Raw genomic sequence first — 24,151 nt, 5'->3', positions numbered from 1 at the left:
TAGTTATGTTACCCTGGGCAAGTCACTTAATCCCCATTGCCTAGCCCTTACTGCTCTCTTCTGGTTAAAAAAACACACACACACACACACACACACACACACACACACACACACACACACTCTCTCTCTCTCTCTCTCTCTCTCTCTCTCTCTCTCTCTCTCTCTCTCTCTCTCTCTCTCATATGTCTTACAGAAGACAACATAGAAACAGGAAGAATCCATTGGTCACCATCTGAAAGAAACTCCAAAATGAAAATCAGGAATATCTTTGACCTAAAATCCAGAGCTTTTGGTCAAAGAAAAAAATTACTATAAATAGCTAGAAAGAATTCAAGAACTAAGGAATCACAGTGAGGATCACACTTGATTCAGTAGCCACAACTATGAAGAAAAAATTTTGGAACATGATATTCCAAAAGGCAAAGGATATGGTTTTACAGTAAACAAACAAAGAACCCACTTAGCAAAACTAAATATAATTCTAAGGGGGAAAAATGAACCTTTAATTAAATAGATGTTGTTCAAGCACTCTTATTGAAAAGACCAGGAATGCAAAGAAACTGAAGTTCAAATACAAGAGTGAAGGGAAACACAAAGAGGCAAACATGAATGAATGATAAAAGGGACTAAGTAAGGGTATTTTCTTGCTTATATTCAAATATGGACAGATGATATGTGTCCTCATTTTCAGGGTTCATTGAGGAAGTTCAATTAGAGGCAGTCTAAAATACACAAATATACACATAGTTGGGTCTTGAAATACATTTTATTCAACAGGAAACAGTTGAGAAAGGGGAGAAGGGAGACATGAGGAATAATAGGGAGGACAGATTAAGGAAGGGATTGGTCCTAAATAAAACAAACTCTAAGAACACACAAAAGTATTTATAGTTCTTTTTGAGGTAGCAAAGAAAAGGAATCTGAGAGGATATCCATAAACTGGAGAAAAGATGAACAAGTTATGGAATATAACTATGATAGAATATGATTCTAGCAGAATTCTAATGCCAAAACATGTTATCTACCTCTTGACAGAGAAGTAAAGGACTCATACTACAGAATGAAACATTTTTTTGGACATGGCCAATGAGGAAATTTGTTTTGAATGACTATGTTTGTAATGGGTTTTGTTTTTCTCATGGGGGTAAAAAGACAGATCTTGACCAATCAAAAAAATTAAATAAATAACTAGACCCACATATACAAAAAAGTTGCAGAAATACAGAAAATACTATATATATTTAAAATATGTAGGCTAAACATCCATATATATAAATGGATATATAAAATAAGTGCTATATTCAAAAATGCAAAATTTTATGTACCCATTGATTATAATTCCATAAAAGCACACATATACAGTGACAAAGACAGGAAGAGAATTAGAAATTAATATTCATTAATTAGATGCTTCCTCCTCATCTTTCACCCTATCAGATCCTAAATCCTCAGTTACAATGCTTAAGATGATGAAAAAAAAAAGATTCCTTACCCTGTCCAAAAGTATATACGTGACCATCCTTTGTCAATGCAACAGAAAACTGTGTGCCACAAGCAACTTTTTTGATTCCAATTCCACAAAGAACATCTACTTTCTGCAAAAGCAAAAGTAGTTTTATATATATAAAGGGAAAAAAAAGATGCAATTACCCAAGTTTAGCATATGCAAATGGTTAAACCTCATTTTACGGTAAAATTATTAATGCTGGGGGGACAGGAAAGGTAATAGTTAAAGCTTTTCATCTGACTCCCTCAAAATTTAAATGCCTTCCTTACCTACTACCTCTTTTCTAGTATCTTAATCATTACCCCCTTAAAATTTATCTGAATAGGACAATTATAATTAAACTTCTCAAGATACAGCAAATGATGGGCAAAATTCAAGGAAGAAAAGTGGGATTAACTCATAGGATATTGCTGGTAGAAAGGAACCAGAATCCCTAGACCTTATCCTCAGACATCTTCTAGAAAGCTGTGTGACCCCTGGGCAAGTTGCTTAACCCTCATTGCCACCACTCTTCTGTCTTGGAACCAATACATAATATTGATTCTTAGATGGAAGGTAAGGGCTAAAAAATAAGGACATATCAAATAGTACTGAGTCATAGCTGCTGAGATATGACTCATTTTCTAGGCTGAGGGATACTTATATTGATAGAAACAATATCACTGGTCGCTACCAGTGAATTTATAAAGTACTGAGTACTGAAGAAAAATATTACCAACCTAGTTATGGAATATTACATTGCTTATTTCTGACTGGTAAGAATTTTCTCATCTCAGGTTGGTAAATCTCCATTATTCATCTGAATAGCAACGCTTACGTACCATGAGAAAACCAGGGTCACAGAAATAACAAATTGTAACTAGGATTTGAACCCACTTTCTTTGACTCCAAATCCATTTTTCTTTCCATCAAATCAAGGAGAGTATGAACTTTCCTCCTCTTCTCCTTTGAATCTAGAAATCAAATGTTACTAAAACTACAACTACTTACTTAGAGATATTACTTCTCCAAGTTTCCAGAACTGAAAATAATAACTCTCAATTATCTTTAAAATTTGGTGAGCTTACTTTTAGCTCTCCCCTGACTAGTTAAGAACTCATTTAAACACCAGTATATTATAAACTTATGTAATAAAGATAATCCTAAAAGTTAAGTGTGTAAATTGAAACTTTATGAATCAAATTATATTTTAAATGTGAAAGGTAAACTCTTCTGACAGAACCTTGCGTTTATAATATCATGAATCATTCTGAAGTAATTCTATACACTCCTTTTGCAATATGACCAGAAGAAAATAATACATTAGGAAGTTAAACTCAATACTTAATATATCTTGTTTTTATTTCTTCTAAACATAGAAGCACAAACTAAAAAAATTTTTTTTAATTTTAAAAATTTAAAAATTAAAAAAAAAAAAAAAAAGAGAGAAGCACAGTTGCCCCTCATGTGGCAAATGGCTATGCAAAATTCAAATGAATCTTGCTTTAAGAAATTACCTCTGGTTCCTGGCAGAAGTATTTTTTTGTGAGAGGTTTTTGAAGAGTTTCTTTTAGATAACTGCACTATTATTCCTTCATTTCTATACTTTGCAGACTATAGAAATGTATTCTACAAGTATGTAGTTTCTTCTATGGACAGTCTAAAACCTATAATAATTAGGTATAAATTATTTCTCAGTTTAGTCAGTAATAGTTTAAATAAATATCAACATCTAGCATGGTAAAAATGAATAAATCATACTGAGTTGCAAATTTTCACCATATATAAATATATAAATAATCTATCACTGTGGGATCATAGTCTGCTTATGACTGATTAGGTCAGTCCTAGAGAGTTTGTTTATTTAGGCAAACAGAAGGAACATAGCCAGTAAGTGTCACAGATGGGATCTAAATCCAGGTCTTGCTTATACTAAGTGCAGCACTTTGGAAGTATATTGACTCCCAAGCTGCTACCAATTTTACTATAAAGTAACAAAAGACAAGGTTTTTAAAAGCGGGCCTCTGATTTCACTGTTGTTGGAAAGTCCCTCTTTGAATGCAGGCTAGCACCTTCTCCCCTCTTGTAGTCTAAGAAAGTTGCCTGGGTCACTTGAGAGATGAAGTGACTTGCCCAAGGCTCCTGATTCAGTATCTTTCATAGACAGTGATTGAACTACCCAGTTCTTCCTGACTCCAAGGGCAGCCCTCTAGCCATTGCCATGCTTCTTTTCACAAAACAACATTAATTGAAAATAAAATGAATTATGATTAAAATGTTCAAAGATTATGAAAAAGAAGATGATCAAGAGAATTAACCTGTGGTGAAGACTTTGCAGTAGAATTTCCCAAGCCAAGCTTTCCATAGTCTCCATCTCCAAAAGCCCACACCATTGAGCCATCTGCAGACACAGCTAGAGTATGATTTAATCCACAAGCCACCTATTGGAAGAGAGTATTCAGTAGGCTCACCAACACATTAAAAAAAAAACTGCCACATGTCTGAAACCCTTTATTTCTCCCTATGACAAAATAATTTTCTCCACTATCTTCGGGAACAGCAATACAAAAGCTATTTATAAATATTCACTAAAATGTATCAACAGATCTCAGTTCCTAATATTAGTACAGAGTCAAAAACCAAACCAAATCAAACCTAACTGAACCAAACCAAACATGGTACTATCTTAATAAAACTTAGGAAAGATAATGATTATCTTGAAACAGAGATATCTGAAATAAGGCTTCCAAATGATAATCAGAAGTTCTTTTCCTTCCTATATTCAGAACTATATAGAATATAGGCCAGAGAGCATAGGTACACCAAAGATGATCTACTGTTGCAGGTTAGAAAAGAAGAGAAGGCCATCCTCTTTTATTTTGCCATCTTATGTTAAGGGCATAGTTAATATTTGAATTTTCATATTAAAAAAATTCAATAGTAAAAATGTATCAACGAATTAAGAACATACCTAAACAAAACATAAAAAAAATCTTAAGGAATTGAACTTGCAATACAATTAATGAGTATAATCTTAAGAACAGAGTACATAAATGAACACTAAAGAAACAAGAAATCATTATCAGATGCACTATTTTATCATCTCATTCCATACTTGTCCAATTTGATATCCCTCTAAAGCCGTCACTCTCTCGGGAAGCTTTTTGTTAGAAGTGTTTCCAAGGCCCAAACGACCATAGTCACCATTCCCAAATGTAAAAAGCTTGCCATCTGAAGTCACTACTGCTGAGTGTTTGAAGCCACATGACATCTGAAGTAAAACAAAAAAATATTTTTTAAACTTAATTAGTAAGATTAATATACATATTTTAAAGTAATTTTAAAGGCTTAATTCATTCATTCAAAATTTTTTATTAATACTAAGTCATATTTATACAGATATTTGAAGTTTAGTAAGTGTTTAACCTCAGAACTCTGTGAGGATGGCAGTGTAAATATATCACCACCCTCATCTTACAGGAACATGATGGCGAACCTATGGCACATATAGCTCTCTATGGGCATGAGCAGGCTCCTTGCTTGGCTGGCTGGGAGCCTGGTCCTACCCCTCAATACAGGGGGTGGGCACTGGAGCCTCCCTCCATCGTTTCAGGGGCGGAGCACAGTCAGCCCAGGGCCAGTAGCCTGGCTCTGCCCCCCAATGCAAGGGGAGTGTATCTATTACTGAAGTCTCCCTATGAAGTTTGGACCTGGTTTGGCCACCCTGTAGCCCATCCCTGCACCCAAACACGGGGGTGAGTGGGGCACTGCACAAAGCCAGGGGCAGGGGCACGGGTACAGTCTGGAGGGGTGGGTGGGAAATGGCACAGGGTCCCTGAAAAGTTCCAAAAGGTTTTCCATGTCTGTTATAGGTGAATGAACTATGCCTCAAAGAGATGAAATGATTTTGTTCAAGGTGATATATCAATTGTAAGACAAGAATTCAAACCCAGCTTGAGCTCCTGACTCCTAATTTAGTACTCTTTCCACAATCATGGAAACTAAGTAAGACAATCCCCTTGAGGCCTGTTGATTACCCTCAACCTAGTTTAGCTGTCTGATGACACAAATTTTATTAGGGTGTGACAGGTGAGAGTTGGGTGAAAGGGGTGAAAGGTGGATATCACAGGTGGATAACAACCCTAACAAAGCTCAGCAAGCCTTCACACCAGAGGTGCTAAATCCTTCTTGAACACCTCATACACCTCAAAAAGTAAAGTAATGCAAATATAACCTCTGCTTTTACTAATAAGGAAACTGAAGATTGTGACAAGATGGTTATAGGGTCACATACCTAATGTAGAATCTCCCTAACCCAGGAATTCTAACTTGAGATTCAATGCTTTCCACAAGAGTACTCTGATGATAATGGACAGAACACAGAGCTTCTCAATTCTTACTTTGCTTCAGGTATTATTCATTGCCAAGATGACCCTTGAACTTGAAATGAAAGAACAACAACAACAACAAAAAAGGCAAATAGGAAGCAGATCCCCAAAATAAAAAAAAAAAGGTAGTAAGAGTACTTAATATGCCTTTGATGATTTCAAATCACCTGGTTCAGATGAACCACATCCTTGGGTATAAATGGGACTGCTGAGCCTTAGCATCTAGATATCTCAGATATATCTAAGACTGAAGAAAAAGAGATAAATAAGAATGGGAAAAAGAACAAATGTCTCATGCTTTGCTTTGTTTTTTTCAAGATGGGAAGGAAGAAAATATTGGGCAAACTATTGGTCAGTGAGCTTGACTTATTGCTAGAAAAAATTTTAAATGGATCATTAAAGAGATGTCATTTAGCAAAAAAAAAAAAAAATGAATGGTGATTACAGAAAGCCAGCATGGTTTCATTAAAAACAGGTTATACTGGGTTTAACTTTATTTTGTTCTTTAAATAGGATTAGATTTGGTGAAGCATTTTACAAAATATTCCATACTATTCCCGTGGAAAAGATGGATATATGGACCAAATGATAATATATTTAAATAGATTCAAACCTACTGAATGGCAAGAGTAGTTGTAATTGGTCCAGGGTCAACTTGGCACATGGTAAACACTAAATAATTACATGTTAGGTAATTAGAAAGAGATATCTTGTGGAATGCTCCAAGAATTTGTTCTTGAACACATGCTAATTTAACAATATTTAACGACTACTTTTGACAATGAGTTATTTGGTGAATGTAATATCTAGACCAAATACTCATTGTCAAAAGCAGTGCAACATTTCCTTTCACATGATCCCAATTCCAGATTGCAGGAAAATCAAATATAAGAGAAAAATGCTAACTTTGCTTCGACTACCTACAGAATCTTGGAATTTGAACAGAGCTAAAGTAACCAGTTTAATAGATTTGCTACAGTGATTGAACATTAAGAGGTATACAATTTCTTTTTTTTATTAATTTTCTGGAAATTTTTATTTAGAGTATTTTGACATGGTTACAAGATTCATGTTCTTTCCCTCTCCTCCCTTCTTTCCCTCCCAGAGCTGAAAGTGCAATTCCACTCAGTTTTACATGTGTCATTGATCAAGATCTATTTCCATATTATTGATATTTGCACTAAGGTGATCTTTTAGAGTCTACATCCCCAATCACATCCCCATTGACCCATGTGATCAAGCAGTTGTTTTTCTTCTGTGTTTCTGCTCCCATAGTTCTTCCTCTAAATGTGGATAGCGTTCTTTCTCATAAGTCCCTCAGAATTGTCCTGGGTCATTGCATTGCTGCTAGTACAGAAGTCCATTACATTTGATTTTACCACTGTGTATCCGTCTCTGTGTATAATATTCTCCTGCTTCAACTCCTTTCCTGTATCAATTCCTGGAGGTCATTACAATTCACATGGAATTCCTCCAGTTCATTATTCCTTTGAGCACAATAGTATTCCATTACCAACAGATACCACAATTTGTTCAGCCATTCCCCAATTGAAGGACATCCCCATATTTTCAAATTTTTTGCCACCACAAATAGCGTGGCTGTAAATATTTTTGTTCAAGTCTTTTCCCCCTATGATCTCTCTTTGGGATATAAACCCAGCAAGTGGATCAAAGGGCAGACAGTCTTTTATAGCCCTTTGGGCATAGTTCCAAATTGTCATCTAGAATGGCTGGATCAATTCACAGCTTCACTAGCAACGCATTAATGTCCCAATTTTGCCACATCCCCTCCAACATTTATCGCATTCTTTGCTGTCATGTTAGCCAATTTGCTAGGTGTGAGGTGGTACCTCAGAGTTGTTTTGATTTGCTTTTCTCTAATTATTAGAGATTTAGAACACTTTCTCATGTGCTTATTGATACTTTTGATATCTTTATCTGAAAATTGCCTATTCATGTCTCTTGCCCATTTATCAATTGGGGAATGGCTTGATTTTTTGTACAATTGATTTAGCTCCTTACAGATTTGAGTAATTAGACCTTTGTCAGAGTTTTTTGTTAAAGATTTTCCCCCAAATTTGTTGCTTCCCTTCTAATTCTGGTTGCATTGATTTTGTTTGTACAAAGACTTTTTAATTTAATGTAATCAAAATTATTTATTTTACATTTTGTAATTTTTTTCTAACTCTTGCTTGGTCTTAAAATCTTTCCTTTCCCAAAGATCTGTGTTCACCTAATTTACTTATAGTTTCCTTCTTTATATTCAAGTCATTTACCCATTCTTAGTTTATCTTGGTGTAGGGTGTGAGATGTTGATCTAAACCTAATCTCTCCTATATTGTTTTCCAATTTTCCCAGCAGTTTTTGTCAGATAGTGGATTTTTGTCCCCAAAACTGACATCTTTGGGTTTATCATAGACTGTCTTGCTGACGTCACTTACCCCAAGACTATTCCACTGATCCTCCCTTCTGTCTCTTAGCAGTACCATATTGTTTTTGATGACCACTGCTTTATAGTACAGCTTAAGATCTGGTACTGCTAGGCTACCTTCCTTCATATTTTTTTTCATTATTTCCCTTGATATTTTTGATCTTTTGTTCTTCCAAATGAACTTTGTTATAGTTTTTTTCTAATTCAGTAAAAATGTTTCTTGGTAGTTTGACAGATATGGCACTAAATATATTAATTTGGGTAGAATGGTCATTTTTATTATGTTAGTTCATTCTACTCATGAGCAATTAATGCTTTTCCAATTGTTTAGATCTAGTTTCAATTGTGTGGAAAGTGTTTTGTAGTTGTGTTCATATAATTCCTGTGTTTGTCTTGGCAGAAAGATTCCTAAGTATTTTATATTGTGGCTATGGTGATTTTAAATGGAATTTCTCTTTCTAACTCTTGCTGCTGAGATGTGTTGGAGATATATAGAAATGCTGATGATTTATGTGGGTTTATTTTATATCCTGCAACTTTGCTAAAGTTGTTGATTATTTCCACTAGCTTTTTAGTTGATTCTCTAGGATTCTTTAAGTAGAGCATTATATCATTTGCAAAGAGTGATAGCTTGGTCTCCTCATTGCCTATTTTAAAAAATTTTTTATTTTGAATATTTTCCACTAGGTTACATGTTTCATGTTCTCTTCCTCTCCCCGAAACTCCCCTAACGCCCCCTTAGCTGACGCACAATTCCACTGGGTTTTACATGCATCATTGATCAAGACCTAATTCCATATTATTGATAGTTGGATATACTATTTATTATTTTTAGGAAAGGCCTTTCTATTCCTATACTTTCTAGTATTTTCAACAGGAATGAGTTGTATTTTGTCAAAGGCTTTTTCTGCATCTATTGAGATAATCATGTGATTTTTGTTGGTTTGCTTGTTTATAGGTGAATTATGTGGATGGTTTTCCTAATATTGAACCATCCTTACATTAGTGGTATAAATTCCACCATAATGATCATAATGAATAACCCTCATGATTATGAATTATGTGGATTATGTGGATGGTTTTCCTAATATTGAACCATCCTTACACTGGTGGTATAAATTCCACCATAATGATCATAATGAATAACCCTCATGATTACTTGCCGGAGTCTTTTTTGCTAGTATTCTATTTAAGAACTTTGCATCTATGTTCATTAAAGAGATTGGTCTGTAGTTTTCTTTCTCTATTTTTGACCTGCCTGGTTTTGGAATCAGTACCATATTTGAGTCAAAAAAGTAATTTGGCAGAATTCCTTCTTTGCTTATTATGTCAAATAGTTTGTATTATGTCAAATAGTATTGGGATTAGTTGTTCTTTGAATGTTTGATAGAATTCACTTGTGAATCCGTCTAGTCCTGGGGATTTTTTCTTAGGGAGTTAGTTCTTTGATGGCTTGTTCAATTTCTTCTGATATGGGATTATTTAAGTATTCTATTTCTTCTTCTGTTAGTCTAGGCAATTTATATTTTTGTAAATATTCACCCTATCTCCTAGACTGCCATATAATTTGGCAAAATAGTTTTTATGATTAATTTACTCTTCATTAGAGGTGAGGTCTCCCTTTTCATCTTTGATATTGTTAATTTGGTTTTCCTCTTTCTCTTTTTTTATTAGATTAACTTTATCCATTTTAATTTGTTTTTTCAAAGTATCAGCTTCTAGTCTTATTTATTAATTCAAGAATTCTTTTAATTTCAATTTTATTAATTTCTCCTTTAATTTTTAGGATTTCTAATTTAGTTTTCATCTGGGGATTTTAAATTTGTTCGCTTTCTAATTTTTTAAATTTGCATGTCTAATTCATTAACCTCTGCCCTCCCTAATTTGTTAATATATGCACTCAAGGATATAAATTTTCCCCCGAGTACTGCTTTGGCTGCATCCCATAGATTTTGGCAAAAAGTCTCATCATTGTCATTCTCTTCAATGAAATTATTAATTGTTTCTATGATTTGTTCTTTAACCAATTTTGAGGCTCATATTATTTAATTTCCAATTAATTTTTGAATTGCCTATCCATGTACCTTTACTAATTATTATTTTTATTGCACTATGTTCTGAAAAGGTTTCATTTATTATTTTATGCTCTTTTACACTTGTTTGCCATGTTTTTATGCCCTAGTACATGGTCAATCTTTGTGAATGTACCATGTGCTGCTGAAAAGAAGGTATATTCCTTTTTGTCCCTATTTATTTTTTTCCACATATCTATGAACTCTCATTTTTCTAAGATTTCATTCACATCTATTACCTCTTATTTATTTTTTGGTTTATCTAAATCTGATAGAGGAAGGTTCAGGTCTCCCACTAGTATATTTTTACTTTCTATTTCATCCTTGAGCTCCACTAGTTTCTCCTTTAGAAATCTGGATGCTATGCCATTTGGTGCATACATGTTGAGTAATGATATTTCCTCATTATCTATACTGCCTTTTATCAGGATGTAATTACCTTCCCTATCTCTTTTAACTAGATCTATTTTTACTTTGGCTTTATCAGATATTATGATTGTGACTCCTGCCTTCTTTTTCTCAGTTGATGCCCAATAGATTTTGCTCCAGTCTTTTACCTTTCTCCTGTGTGTGTGTCTACCTGCCTCATGTGTTATATTTCTTGTAGACAATATATGGTAGGATTTTGGTTTCTAATCCACTCTGCTATTTGCTTCTGTTTTATGGGTAAGTTCATATCATTCACATTCAGAGTTATAATTATCACCTGTGTATTCCCCATCATTTTGATTTCTCCTCCTAGTCCTGCCCCCTTCTTTCTTTCAGTAAATTTATATATATCACTTAGTACCCCAACATCTACCTATCGATAATTCTTCTAACTACTATGACAGTGAATACAGTTTTTGAGCATTACAAATATTATTTTTCCATACAGGAACATAAAAAAAATTTGTTTTCTCCTTCTTTCTTGTTTATGTTTTCATGTTTCTCTTGAGTTTTGTATTTGGACATCAAATTTTCCGTTCAGTTCTGGTCTTTTCTTTATAAATACTTGGCAATCTTCTATTTTGTTAAATGCCCATACTTTCCCCTGGAAGTATATAGTCAGTTTTGATGGGTAGGTGACCTTGGTTGTAGACTCAATTCTCTTGCCTTTCTGAATATCATATTCCAAGCCTTGAGGTCCTTTAATGTGGAGGCTACCAAATCCTGTGTAATCCTAATCGGTGTTCCTTGATATCTGAACTGTCTTTCTGGCTCCTTGTAATATTTTCTACTCAACTTGGAAACTCTTGAGTTTGGCAACTACATTCCTGGGGGTTGTCTTTTGAGGATTTAATGTAGTGGGTGATCTATGGGGTCTTTCAATGTCTATTTTGCCCTTTTGTTCAAGAACATCAGGACAGTTTCCTTAAATAATTTCTTGTAGTATGATGTCTAGATTCCTGTTTATCTCTGGGTTTTCAGATCAAGGAGTCTCAAATTGTCTCTTCTAGATCTGTTTTCTTGGTCAGTTAATTTTCTCAGTGAGATAATTCATGTTTCCTTCTATTTTGTCAGTCTTTTGACTTTGCTTTATTAATTCTTGCTGTCTTGTGAGATCATTAGCTTCTACTTGCCCAATTCTAGTCTTTAAAGACTTGTTTTCAGTTTTAATCTTTTGATTTTCCTTTTTGGTTTGGTCTATCCTGATTTTCATGGCTTCCAGCAGGTAATTTCTGGTCTTCAATTTGCTTATCATTTCATTTGATTTCTGGACCTCAATTTCAAGATGTTTTTTTCTTTTTGAACTATTTCCCACTTTTCTTACCAAGTTTTGCCTATTTTTTTAAACTTGGTTCTCAAATTCCAGCCTGATTTCTTAGAGAGCTTATGACCAATTTCCATTTTTTTGGGGAAAGTCTGGATGTGTTTGCTTGTTTGACTTCCTCTGCTGTCTCCTCTGTAGTTTGTTATTTCTCTAAGTAAATATTATCCAGAGACAAATGTTGTTTCTTTTCTTTTCTTTTCTTTTCTTTTCTTTTCTTTTCTTTTCTTTNTGTTGTTTCTTTTCTTTTCTTTTCTTTTCTTTTCTTTTCTTTTCTTTTCTTTTCTTTCTCTTTCTCTTTCTCTTTCTCTTTCTCTCTCTCTCTCTCTCTCTCTCTCTCTCGGTGTTTGTAGATTAGGCATTGCTGGCCATTGCTAGGTTAGTTTTCTCTTGCCTTCTCAGCTAGAAGTCTGCGTGAGGAGGGTAGGCTGCTATCTGTGTATGAGCTTCAGCGGTTTTGCCCTAAGGCTATTTTTTTTGAGTCTCTGCAGTGTCTGCTGTGGGCAGCCCCTCTCTGCTCTATCTCTGCATCCAAGCTCTGCTTTTCTCAGCCTTCTGGGGTCCTGAGTCTTGCTGTTCTCAGTGGTAAGTGTCCTTAGCCAGCCTCCCCCAAGAACCTAGGGATTGTGCTCTCCCTCTGGTGTACTTGCTCTGATTCTAGTGTGGTAGGTGTAGTGGGGGAGGGGTGATCAGTTTGTGTTTTGGTATGAGTAGTTTTATCCCCTTATTGTGTGGTGTGAAAGGGAATGCTTGGTTCTCATACCTTACTTGATGCTAGGTGAGAACAAGCCAGAAACTTAAGAGTTCACACACTCAGAAAGGTGTGATTCCAAAGGTGAGAACTCAGACAATTTGGAAACTGTGTCAGCCCCCCCGCCCCGCGAAAAGGGGCAGGGACAGGAAACCACCATAAAAGCCATGAAGGATCTGGTGAAGGAGGCTAGTAGAGAGTGAACTCCAAGAAGAGAGTCACTCCAAGAAGGAAGTCTTCAAGAAGGTCAGCTCAAAGAAGAAAGTAGGCCTCAGGAGTCACTGGAGATAGTTTAATTCTGATTGAAGGTTAACAAATCCAGGCTGAGTCAAGCACTGGAACAATATTTAGTTGGATAGGTTAATGTCTTTTCTATTCTTTTGTGTTTCACTCTTTTGACCTCTTTTATAAATAAAAGATTTATAATTTTCATTTATTTAGCCAAACCATTAATTTTAACACTTACAGTGGAAATGCCAAACACTGCCTACCTTCAAAAGCCAGCCCCCTGCAGTAGAGCCCCTTCGATTATCTGATTCTGCTCCTTGTCAGTCAATGGTTAGGAGAAAACGCCCCTTGCTACTACTCTGTGGCCATCTTAGCCCGGAAATAGAGGTATATAATTTCTGAGTCATGCTCAGATGCCTTTCATCCTAAATTCAATTAACTTTGGCCTTTTTATAATGTCAACTATATTTTCTGTACAGCAAGTAGCCTGTCAATTTCAAGACTGAATGATACATTCTCTAAAGAACTTGAATCACAAATTCAAAGGATATTTCAAGCAGTTTTCGGAAGAAAAAAAAAATCAAAGCTATCTATAGTCATATGAAAAAATGCTCCAAATCACTGATTACAGAAGTGAAAATTAAAATGACTCTGAGGTACCACCCTCATACATACCAGATTAGCTAATATGACAGAAAAGAAAGGGGAATGTGGAAAACTTAGGATATTAATGCACTGTTGGTGGGGTTGTGAACTGATCTAACCATTCTGGAAAGCAATTTGTAACTAAGCTTAAAGGGCTTTAAAACTCTGCATACCTATTGATTCAGCAATACTACTACTAGGTCTGTATCCCCCATAGAGATTTTTTAAAAAAAGAGGAAAGGATCTATTCGTACAAAAATATTTATAGCAGCTCTTTTTGTGGTAGCAAAGAATTGAAAATGAAGGGGACTGTTTATCAATTGGGAATGGCTGAACAAGTGGTATATGAATGTAATGGAATATTATAGTGTTTATAAGAAAGGAGGATTTCAGAGAAACCTGAAAAACCTACATGAACTGATACAAAGTGGAGAGAGTAGAACCAGAACATTATAAACAGCAATAACGTACAACGAATGACTAAGAAGGACTTAGTTGCTCTGTGCAATACAATGATTCAAAACAATCCCGAAGGGCTTATTATGAAAAATGCTATTCTCTGGTTCCAGAGAAAGAACTGATGGAATCTGAATGCAGATCAAAACCTACCATTCTACACTTTATTTTCTTTATGGGTTTTTTAAAGATCATTTTCTTCCACAACATGATTAATATAGAAATGTTTTGTATGACAGCACATGTTTAACCAATAGCAAATTCCTTACCATATCTCAAGAATGAAAGGAGAGAAATGGGAAATCAAAATGTTAGTGGGGAAAAAAATTAATAAAGAAAAAAAAGAAAAGAACCTGAATCACTTCCTCTCCTTGCAAAGCCTCTATTTGCCTGGGTCGGCGTTGCCGGTCACTGTTTCCATGTCCAAGCTTGCCATAGTCTCCATCTCCCCAGCTGAAAACCTCACCACTTTCAGTTAAGGCCATGGAATGGCCATCAGAGCCACAAGAAGTTACTAGTTGTGTTACCACGAAGCCTACAAATGAATAAAAAAAGAATCAACAATGCTATATAAAAATGAATCTAATCATTTCTAGCAGTTCTAAACTCTGTGTAGCTACAACATTACCTGATATGTGACAAATTCAAATGATAAATTCTCTCAATAAAAACGTCCATAATGGCTTATTTATTTTCAACATAAAATTTCCCTATTTATCTAGCAAAATTGAAATTAATTGTTGGAAAGATCCCTCAAAAATAAAGCTCGAGAAAGACAACTTCCAATTTTGTGGGAATTTCTTAAATATATTTTTTGGTTGTGGTTCAGATACTTTTATTTTTTATAAAATCTTTATTCTGGCATCACTAACATTAAAGATAAAAACTAAATATTATTTTAGGGGATTATTCACTGACATCTTTTCTTCCAGTAAAAGCTACCTCTGACACAGAGGTCCTCTGAAATCTTTTACTATATGTCTTTATATTATGTTAAAACTATATTATTTTTAAATTAAATACATGCAAATTATAGTACTATTAATAATCTAATTATAATTTATGTACCACCTTCCAAACATTTGACTACATTCTACAAATATAATGATATAACTTCATAGATATTGACATTACTTAATGATAAGTAACTTTGAAACAATACTACTAAAATGGAGCAATTAAAGCTGTATCCATGAATATGCCGCATGCAAGAAAGAATTTTACATCTAGTTATTCATTAAAATTTATGTGAAAATTTCTAACAAATATACATATAAATACACACATAAATACATATACAGATCTTCATGAGTTTAATTCTATCTATGTGTTAGTCCCTGATCAGTTTTAAGAAAATCTACATTTTCAATTGAAAAAACTATAACCTTGTAATGCTGAAATAACTGTCAATACATGAAGGTCATCTGAATTTCCCTGTCCCAATCTGCCGTAACTTCCTTCCCCACAAGCCAATACTGTGCCATTGGCCTGGATAACAAAGGTGCAATTCTGTCCACAAATGACCTGGTATTAAAAACACATTATTAAAAACAAATTTATTATACACACATATTTATGTACTTAGACACACTTTACATTCCTGTTAATATATAAGCTTTATAATTATAAAATGCTAAATAGTAGTCTCTCATATTTGATATAAGGCTACCTAATTACTTCAGTCAGAGTTAAAGTAGCCATTTCTCCCTGACCATTACAATCCTGTTAGTTTATAAAGATAGCTGTGAAAATAGCTTAACTCTTCTTGAGTTATTTGGGATCCTGGGTAATTTTGCTAGGAAGGAGGCTTGGTTCCAAAAATTAGTACCAAGGAGCAGGTAAGTAATAGAGACTGGGAGAACATTCAGGTAAAATAGGTCCTACAAATCATTTGAAGCAAAGAAAAAGGAAAGCTGCTAAATCAGAAATCCCAACTTAATTCAATTCAATAAATATTATTGAGCATCTTTCCTCCATCTAAAGCACCATACTACCTGGGGTATTCAGGAAATAAAGATGAAAAAAAATCAAAATTAATGCCCCACAGAAAGTTATAATTCTACTAGAGAGATACATACCATAAAGAAATAACTGTGACGTGCAAGGTAGAATTGGCATAGGTGTAAAAGACTTTAGAAAGTTTTATAAAAAAGTGTTTAAAGTGTTATAAGCAGTGGGAGAGAAAGAGATAAGTGAATACTAGGCAATAACGCTTATGGCACCTAAATGGCACCTAAAGAATAGGATTCAAGATGGAGAAATATGTGACTAGCTATTTCAGAAGAAGAGGACAATCTAAACTAAAACATAGATTGAAGAGAAAAGAAAAAGAATGGTCAAATCAAATTAGAATATCAAGTACATGAATGGGGGATATACTGTGAAATAGGGCAACAAAGTGGGATAGAGCTAGACTATGGAGAATTAGGGAATCATTATTTAGGGGGCTACACAAATCCAAACTATGAAATAGTAACTATTCTACATAATATTCATTTTATTTTTCTACATAATATTTATATAAATATATACTAAGAAATAATAATGAATCATGATGACAATTCACTTGGGAAAAAGACACTCTTAGAAATCTAGAAACTCTACACCTTTCAGTTAAACTAAGGAGCTTTTTAGTAGTACTTTTATTTGTAAAATATGCTTTATAATCACTTTATTTGGGGTTTCTGAAAATAAGATTATGAAATACACACTTTTAATACAAAGTTATTGCCAGTGCTAATACTGGAATTTTCAGTCCTTTAAAATTTCTTCACCATCACTGAATGTCATTACCTGTTGAGCCTGTGAGAATGAAGGAGCAGCAGCTGGTATCATCACATTTCTACCGGCTTCAGCGAGTTGTCCATGCCTTCCAGCACCCCAGAGATAGACATCACATTTGCCTCCTAGATGCCAATCCTATATAGTCATAAAGATAATGATCTTAAAGTCACTAATGGGGCAAATGCAAATAAAAGCAACTCTGAGGTTTCATTTTATACTCATTAATTTGGCAAAAATTTTTAAGGGGGTATCTGTCAATGCTGTGGGACTGTGGAGAAACAGAAACACTAATATACTACTGGTAGAGATGGAGACTGATTCAAATGTTCTGGGAAAAAATGTGAAATTATGCTAAGAAAAACCCCATTAAAATGTTCATACCTTTTGAATCAGTCATCCTACCTCTAAACATATCCAACAAAGATTATATAAAAATACTAAGATCCCAACTAAAACATTCATAGCAGCATTCTTTGGGGAAGCAAAAAGTTAGAAACAAAGTTAAGAGCCATTTTTGGAATAGTTAAATAAATGGTAGCAATATGAATGTGATCCAATATCACTGAATCCCAAGACCAAACAATATAAGGCATTCAGGAATACTTGTAAGGACTACTGTAGAACGAAGGCAGCAAAACCAACTATAATAAAATGAGATCAAACTCAAATTAATTTCAGTGACCAATCTTACTCCTGAGGAAGTGGGGAGGAAACATATAACCCTCCTGCCCATAAAGAAGTTGGGGATAGGTGTGAAATGATACATATACTATGAGATGTGGTCATTTTGTCCCTGAGATTCTGCTTATGTTTTAATTGATATATGGGAAGAATAAAAGTGGGGAGAGTAATGGGATTCTGATATATTTTTTAAAAAGCACAAATGTAAGTAGTTAATGGTGGAGAACTTCTAATAAAAATTAGTTCACCTCCAAAGCAAAATAAGATGATGTAGAAAAAAATTAGGCAGGAAATCAAACTGGGAGATTCATGTGAGATCAAGGATACACTATGACTAATAAAGCCATATGATAGGAAAATATTAATATTTCGGATATATTTCAAACATGAACAAATGCCACTTCACCAACCTCAGGTCTTGATGTTGCCCAAGACATAATCTGTTCATCCATACCATTAATCCATTTACTGTTATCCTGAAAAGACATTGTAAATATTAGGGTGAATATTATAAACAATATTTACTCATGATCAGCTGAAAGCTCAAATCCTCCTTCCAATAAGGTAAGATTGTGGTGGTAAAAGAACCTAAGAGAACTATCCCTAACAAAATTTTTATCAGTGTTGCTTATCAACCAATAGTTGAATGCCTACTCTGTGCAAAGTACTGGATTTACTGACTCAATATGCTCTCTCTCTCATACTTATTTTTAAAACATCAAAATATGCTTACAGAAATAGAGAAGATACATTATATAACTGGGGTATCTACTTTGACATGAAGCAGCACTATTTGGGAAGGAATTTATGTTCTTTATGAGGATTTTTTTGAAGCCAAACTGCCTTCAATGTAGCCAAGAGAAAATGCTACTAAATTAAACTATTGCAGCCATATTTAATGATGAGCTTCACAGTTATCTTTAAGAATGACTATAAAGGCTATCTAGGTGAATAGAAATGGATTAAATTTGTTTAAATCAAATCAAAGGAGAATGGTATAAAAAGTACATCAATTAAACAATAAAAAGTAGTTCAAGATAAAAGAAAATAGGAAAATATCAGAACATTATTGAATTATAATGAAAGATATGGTGAATTTCTGAAAATTCCACTGATTTTAATTAATCCATATTAACTTTTGGTCTGATATTCTATCAAGGTTAATATCTGACTGTAAGGTTTTTAGATTTTCTGTGATAACAAGTCTGTTTCTATTTAGAGGTCTGGACTTACTATCAAGTAATGGTAATGCATCATAGGATCATAAGTCTAGAAGATGGAGGGACCTTATTGGTCATCTAGTCTAATCTCATTATTTTATAGGTAAGGAAACTGAGGCCCTGAAAGATTTAAGTGACTTCCCCAAAGTTACACAAGTATTAAGTAGCAAAAACCAGATTCATATTTGAGCATAGTAACTCAAGTTCAGCATTATAGGTGAAGCGTTTCTTATTTTGCACCATGCTTCCTGTACCTCACATGGTAAAAGATGCTAAGAAATATTGCAACAAGTCTCCCCAACTTACATAAAAGTAAAAATCACTTTAAAGTAATTTACCATCAGGAATGCAAGTTCATCTTCTGGAACTGGTTCTAGGTCAGGAACAGTGAAGGATTCTGGAAATTGTGCCCCCTTTGCCAGTGCTTCAGCAGCTTTTACGGTGGTTGAGAAGCATTCCAACCATGCCCATTCAGTTGGATTCCATGATGAAGGGTCAGGAAGACAGCTCTGGTGATGAGGCGGTACTGGTGGGTTACATAAAAGCTGATCTAGGTGCAGTCCAACAGCAAGCGAAGCTAGACATTGCATATAAGGACTATGAACGAGCTGATCCCCACAAACTACATGTGGCTGAAAGAAAATTTAAAGAAATAAATATGATGAGAAAGGTACACAAAGATGATTAAAACACCTAAAACCTTATTGAAGTGAATTTTGGAACATCAAACATCTCCTATACAGAAGATTCTAGGGAACAAAGACACAATATTGTTATCAAGATGTTATCAAAATCTCCTATACGGAAGAATTTTAGGGAATAAAGACACAATATTGTCAAAGAAGCACTCTTCATAGGTAACATTCTAAATATGAACCAAAAATACGCATTCTAAAAACTTACTCTAATGAGTCAGACTGTTTAGTTCTGATAATCAGATAATTACAACTAGCATCTACTTACCTTGACCAAATTGTACAGATCAGGAATGAAAAATCTGTTTATCATCAATTTACCCTTTACTGGATATATTTAATATACTCTCTACTGTCATAATTTTAGCCACTGATTACATTAGCAAAAAGCTGATTGACCAATCAAGGGATCGAGTTCCCTTTAAAAGAGGGAAATGGAATTTTTACTTTTCTTTTGTTCTTAATGGGGGAGGAAACAGAGTGAGAAGGTGGATTTTTGCTGATTGAAAAAATAAAATCTATAAAAAAGCACAGTAGGCCAGGTCATTACTTGTAATCATAATAAAATTGTCCAATGTGACAATGAAAACCAAGACTAAGACCAAGCAAAGTCAAATCAGGTAGGCCACATTGATAATGACCTAAGATTTGAGAAGAAATTACACTGAACCTTGCTAGAGACTTGAATAGACTGACTGCAATGTCACCAGAGATGAGACCAGATAGAGACTTGGCCCTCAGAAAACAATGACCACAATCGCAAGTTCTATTTGCCTGAATTCATTTCCCCATGTCTTTAACTCTTGGACCTCTGACCCGCCATCATCACTTCTACATCTTAGGAATGATTAGCTTATTTTAATAATTTGGACAGGATATTGAGTTGAGGATTCATTCCTTATAATATTTTTCAGAGAACTTGGGCGATTCACATTGTGTTCTGTGGTTATTAGAGTAGGGGATTTTTCCTTCTCTGTTGAATTGTATGATTAATTAAATTAAATGACCCGAGGGTGCATATACACTGATTGAAGTAAATAATATCAACTTCATTAACCAAATCACAGCATATTTTGCCTTTCTTTAAAGGGCAAGTTCTCAGTTTTGGCCAATGTTGGAAATAAAGCCTTGGAAATTTATACTAAAGAAGTGAAAAAAAGAAGCTAGGTATTATGAACAAACACTAAAATTTCTAATGGGAAAAAGATATATACACACATAACTGAAACAAACAAGGAAGTGTGAGAAAAATGCAAAGTAGAACTCTAGGAAAAAAATTATGAGCCATGTGAGGTGGGGGAAAAGTATTTTTACCTTTGCTTGGGGAGGGAGTATAGACTAAGAGGAGAAAGAGATGATAGGGGAAGGCTTTAAATAGAAATTGGCCTATAAAAGAAGTGGGGATGCTGGGATGGTCCTAGGACCTGGAAATGATATAAGCAAAGGAAATGGCGAATGCTCTATAGATAAGACCAAAAGCCAGACAAAAGGCCAGTATGGCTAAATGCTTGTGCTGACTTATATGAAGATAAATTGTGCAAGATAAACCTGGGAAGATAAGTTGTTTGCAAATTGTAAAAGGAATGCCAAGGCCAGAACTAGATGTATGTATGTATGTATGTATGTATGTATGTATGTATGTATGTATGTATGTATGTGTATGTATAGACAGATACAGACAGACAGACAGATGGGCAATGGGGAACTTCTGTAGATTTCTGAGTAGAGATAATCAAAGCAGTAAATTAGTAAGAATTATAATAGGGAAGTAATGTGAAGGATGAACTAAAGAGAGAAGCATCTAAAGTCAGGAACACTTGGTGTAATGAGGCTACTAAAATAGTATAAAGGAAGAAGGAATAAAGGCTTAAACCAGGATAGTTGCTATGAGAATGGAGAGAGGGGAAAAATGTATACAAAAAATGTTAGATGTACTTCTGGGGTTTTAAATTTGAGCTGATGTTTCTTACCTTTTCATATGCATACTGTTCCTGAAGCATAATGGGTAGCCGTTCCAAGAAGGCTCTCATGCAGGGGGCCATGTTTAATCCCAAAACACCCTGTTGCTTCAATGCAGTCCTACATGTTGCTAGAACATGATTGGCAGCTACCCATTCTGATGTGCAACTTACAACCAAAACATCCTGGTTAAAGCACAATATAGACAATATGTAGAAGAGAAAAATAATGTTTACTTCACTACTATAATTTCAGAAACTTTCAATAACTGTAAAATATAGTCTTTACAAATACATATATTTATTGTCCATTCTGTTCCATTTTTACCTGCTATAAAATCTTATGTTAAATATTTAGGGAAAGAATTAACCAAAGAAATGATAAGCATAAGGCCATATTAACTAAGTATTTCTTCTTTTTGCTATTGTTCATTCAGTCATGTCCAATTCTTCATGACCCCATGGACCACAGAAGACCAGACCCAACTAACTCCTGAAGTCTGTCCAAGCTCATGTTCATTGCTTCCAAGACATTACTGATCCATCTTATCCTCTGCCCATACCCTTCTTTTGCCATCAACCATTCCTGACACTGGGAACTTTTCCAAAAAGTCCTGCCATCTCATTATGTGGACCAAAGTATTTAAAGCTTTAGCTTCAGTGTTTGCCTTTCCAATAAGGAGTTTGAATTAACTTAAGTATTAACTGAATTGATCTCCTTGTTGTCCAAGGAATTCTCAAGTCTTCTCCAGCACCACAATCCCAAAGAATCAATTCTGTGGTATTCAGCTATCCTTACAGTCCTACTCTTACAGCCATACACTGCTACTTAAAAAACTATAGCTTTGACCATATGGACCTTTGTCAGCAAGGTAATGTATCTACTTTTTAGTGTGCTGTCCAGATTTGTGATAGTTTCCCTTCCAAGGAGCGGGATTTTAGAATGAATTTACAATGAATTCAATCTTTTAAAAATAGCTACTTGCCTATTCATTAGGGTTCACTAAACACAGTATCTAAAACCTTTCAAAATTCTGTAATATCAACCAGAACCAAGAAGGAAGCTATATTTCTTCCTACTTCTTGAAGCAATCAGAACTAAAAGTACATATGGGAGCAGCTAGGTGGCTTACTGGATAGAGAGACAAAGCTAGAGATGAGAAGTCCTAGGTTCAAATCTAACTTCAGACACTTCTTATATGTGTGACCCTAGGTAAGTCACTTAACCCCACTGCCTAGCCTTTACTGCTCTTCTGTTTGGAACCAATACACAGCATTGATTCTAAGATGGAAAGTAAGAGTTTAAAAAAATATAAATACCGCTTTAACTTCTGCTGTCCATTTTTCTCTGATAACTTGTTACATATCATGGAGTGGCTGTACTGTGTGTTAATTCTGTGTGTAATATTTTCTCAATAAAAATTTAAGCAGCTTCAAAACAATTATAGTAGTAGTATGCAGTATGAAGAAGTGAGAGTTAAAAAGACTCCATTTCTAGTTATGACTCTATTGCTAGCTAGCTGTGTGACTTTAAACAAATAATTTAACCTCTTTTAGGTTTTCTTCAAATGTAAACTGAAGGGGCCTTTGATGACCTAGGAGAGTCCCTTCATTTCTATAGACTTTGATTCTATAGAACTCTAAAGTTACCTTTGATCTGTTTGAGCAAGCAGCTACTCCAACATCAGGAATCCACACCGTGGTCTGAATAGCTCCAGATCCTATCACAACAGTCTGCAATATTGAGCCATCCTAAAATGAAGTAAATTTATATTTTAATTCTTAATGATAATTAGAATTCTTATTTTTATTTCTAAAACTACATTCTAAACAACTAATCCTTCAAACATATGCATCTTTGTCCACTGTGTACCTTTCACTTACACATATCACCCAAATTAGTTTTCAAACTCTTTCTGACCTACTGTAATAATCAATGACAGAAGATTCTGAAAAGAACCTATATCTTCAAAATTAAAGCATATTACCAAGTAAGATATTTTGGGATAGCCTGGGTTCATCTAAATATAGGTACTTAAACAAAAATGAAAAATTAAACTTTTTAGTAAAGTTTATATCCTTACCCTTAAAGACCAAATGTTCATAAGTCCACCAAGTCCACCAGATACTAATGCTAAACCATCAGAACTGAAGGCAACTGTCCGAACAGGAGTGATGTGCCCTTTTAATTGATAAACACATGTAGCACCTGTAGATTTTCTGTAGTTATCCTGTAATTCATTTTCACAGTTAGAGATCTTGAAATAAAAACAGCATTCACAAGTCCTAAGCTCATGATTATAATTATTTTCTGTTTTGTATATTAATAATGAATTGAAAACAAAAAGATGAACAAAACTTTCTTTTTTTAATAAAATTGGGTAACCATTAAAGTATAACATTCTCGTAACTGAAATTAGACTTAGGTCTTTTAAAATACAAATTGCTTATCCAGTTTTATTTTCTTTGAACTGCCAGTAATTAATACAATATTCTACCATATTCAAATATTGTTACATTTTTCTGTGTGACAACAGGCGCACAAAAATGAAACAAATTCGGGTTAAAGAAAGTTGTCATAAGTGTTCTTTAGACTATTAAAATAA

The 24,151-nt window shown here is 34.3% G+C and overlaps 1 protein-coding gene across 1 annotated transcript in view; it reads right to left on the bottom strand.

Annotated features, from left to right (window-relative positions):
• HERC1 (HECT and RLD domain containing E3 ubiquitin protein ligase family member 1) overlaps positions 1 to 24,151 on the bottom strand; it is a 196,236-nt gene that overhangs the window by 34,305 nt on the left and 137,780 nt on the right. Inside the window, exons 57-67 of the mRNA XM_044665362.1 lie at positions 23,630 to 23,776; positions 23,196 to 23,297; positions 21,558 to 21,731; positions 19,231 to 19,524; positions 18,083 to 18,148; positions 17,001 to 17,126; positions 15,593 to 15,731; positions 14,561 to 14,742; positions 4,602 to 4,757; positions 3,805 to 3,927; positions 1,493 to 1,595 (exon numbers count right to left, since the gene is read on the bottom strand). Coding sequence (XP_044521297.1) covers positions 1,493 to 1,595; positions 3,805 to 3,927; positions 4,602 to 4,757; positions 14,561 to 14,742; positions 15,593 to 15,731; positions 17,001 to 17,126; positions 18,083 to 18,148; positions 19,231 to 19,524; positions 21,558 to 21,731; positions 23,196 to 23,297; positions 23,630 to 23,776 — 1,612 coding nt within the window. The remainder of the gene's footprint in view (positions 1 to 1,492; positions 1,596 to 3,804; positions 3,928 to 4,601; positions 4,758 to 14,560; positions 14,743 to 15,592; positions 15,732 to 17,000; positions 17,127 to 18,082; positions 18,149 to 19,230; positions 19,525 to 21,557; positions 21,732 to 23,195; positions 23,298 to 23,629; positions 23,777 to 24,151) is intronic.

This window comes from Gracilinanus agilis, chromosome 2 (assembly GCF_016433145.1).
Source record: "Gracilinanus agilis isolate LMUSP501 chromosome 2, AgileGrace, whole genome shotgun sequence".
NCBI classification, from domain to species: Eukaryota; Metazoa; Chordata; class Mammalia; order Didelphimorphia; family Didelphidae; genus Gracilinanus; species Gracilinanus agilis.
The sequence above is the reverse complement of the archived record's forward strand: the minus strand, read 5'-3'. Positions and strand labels throughout refer to the sequence as shown.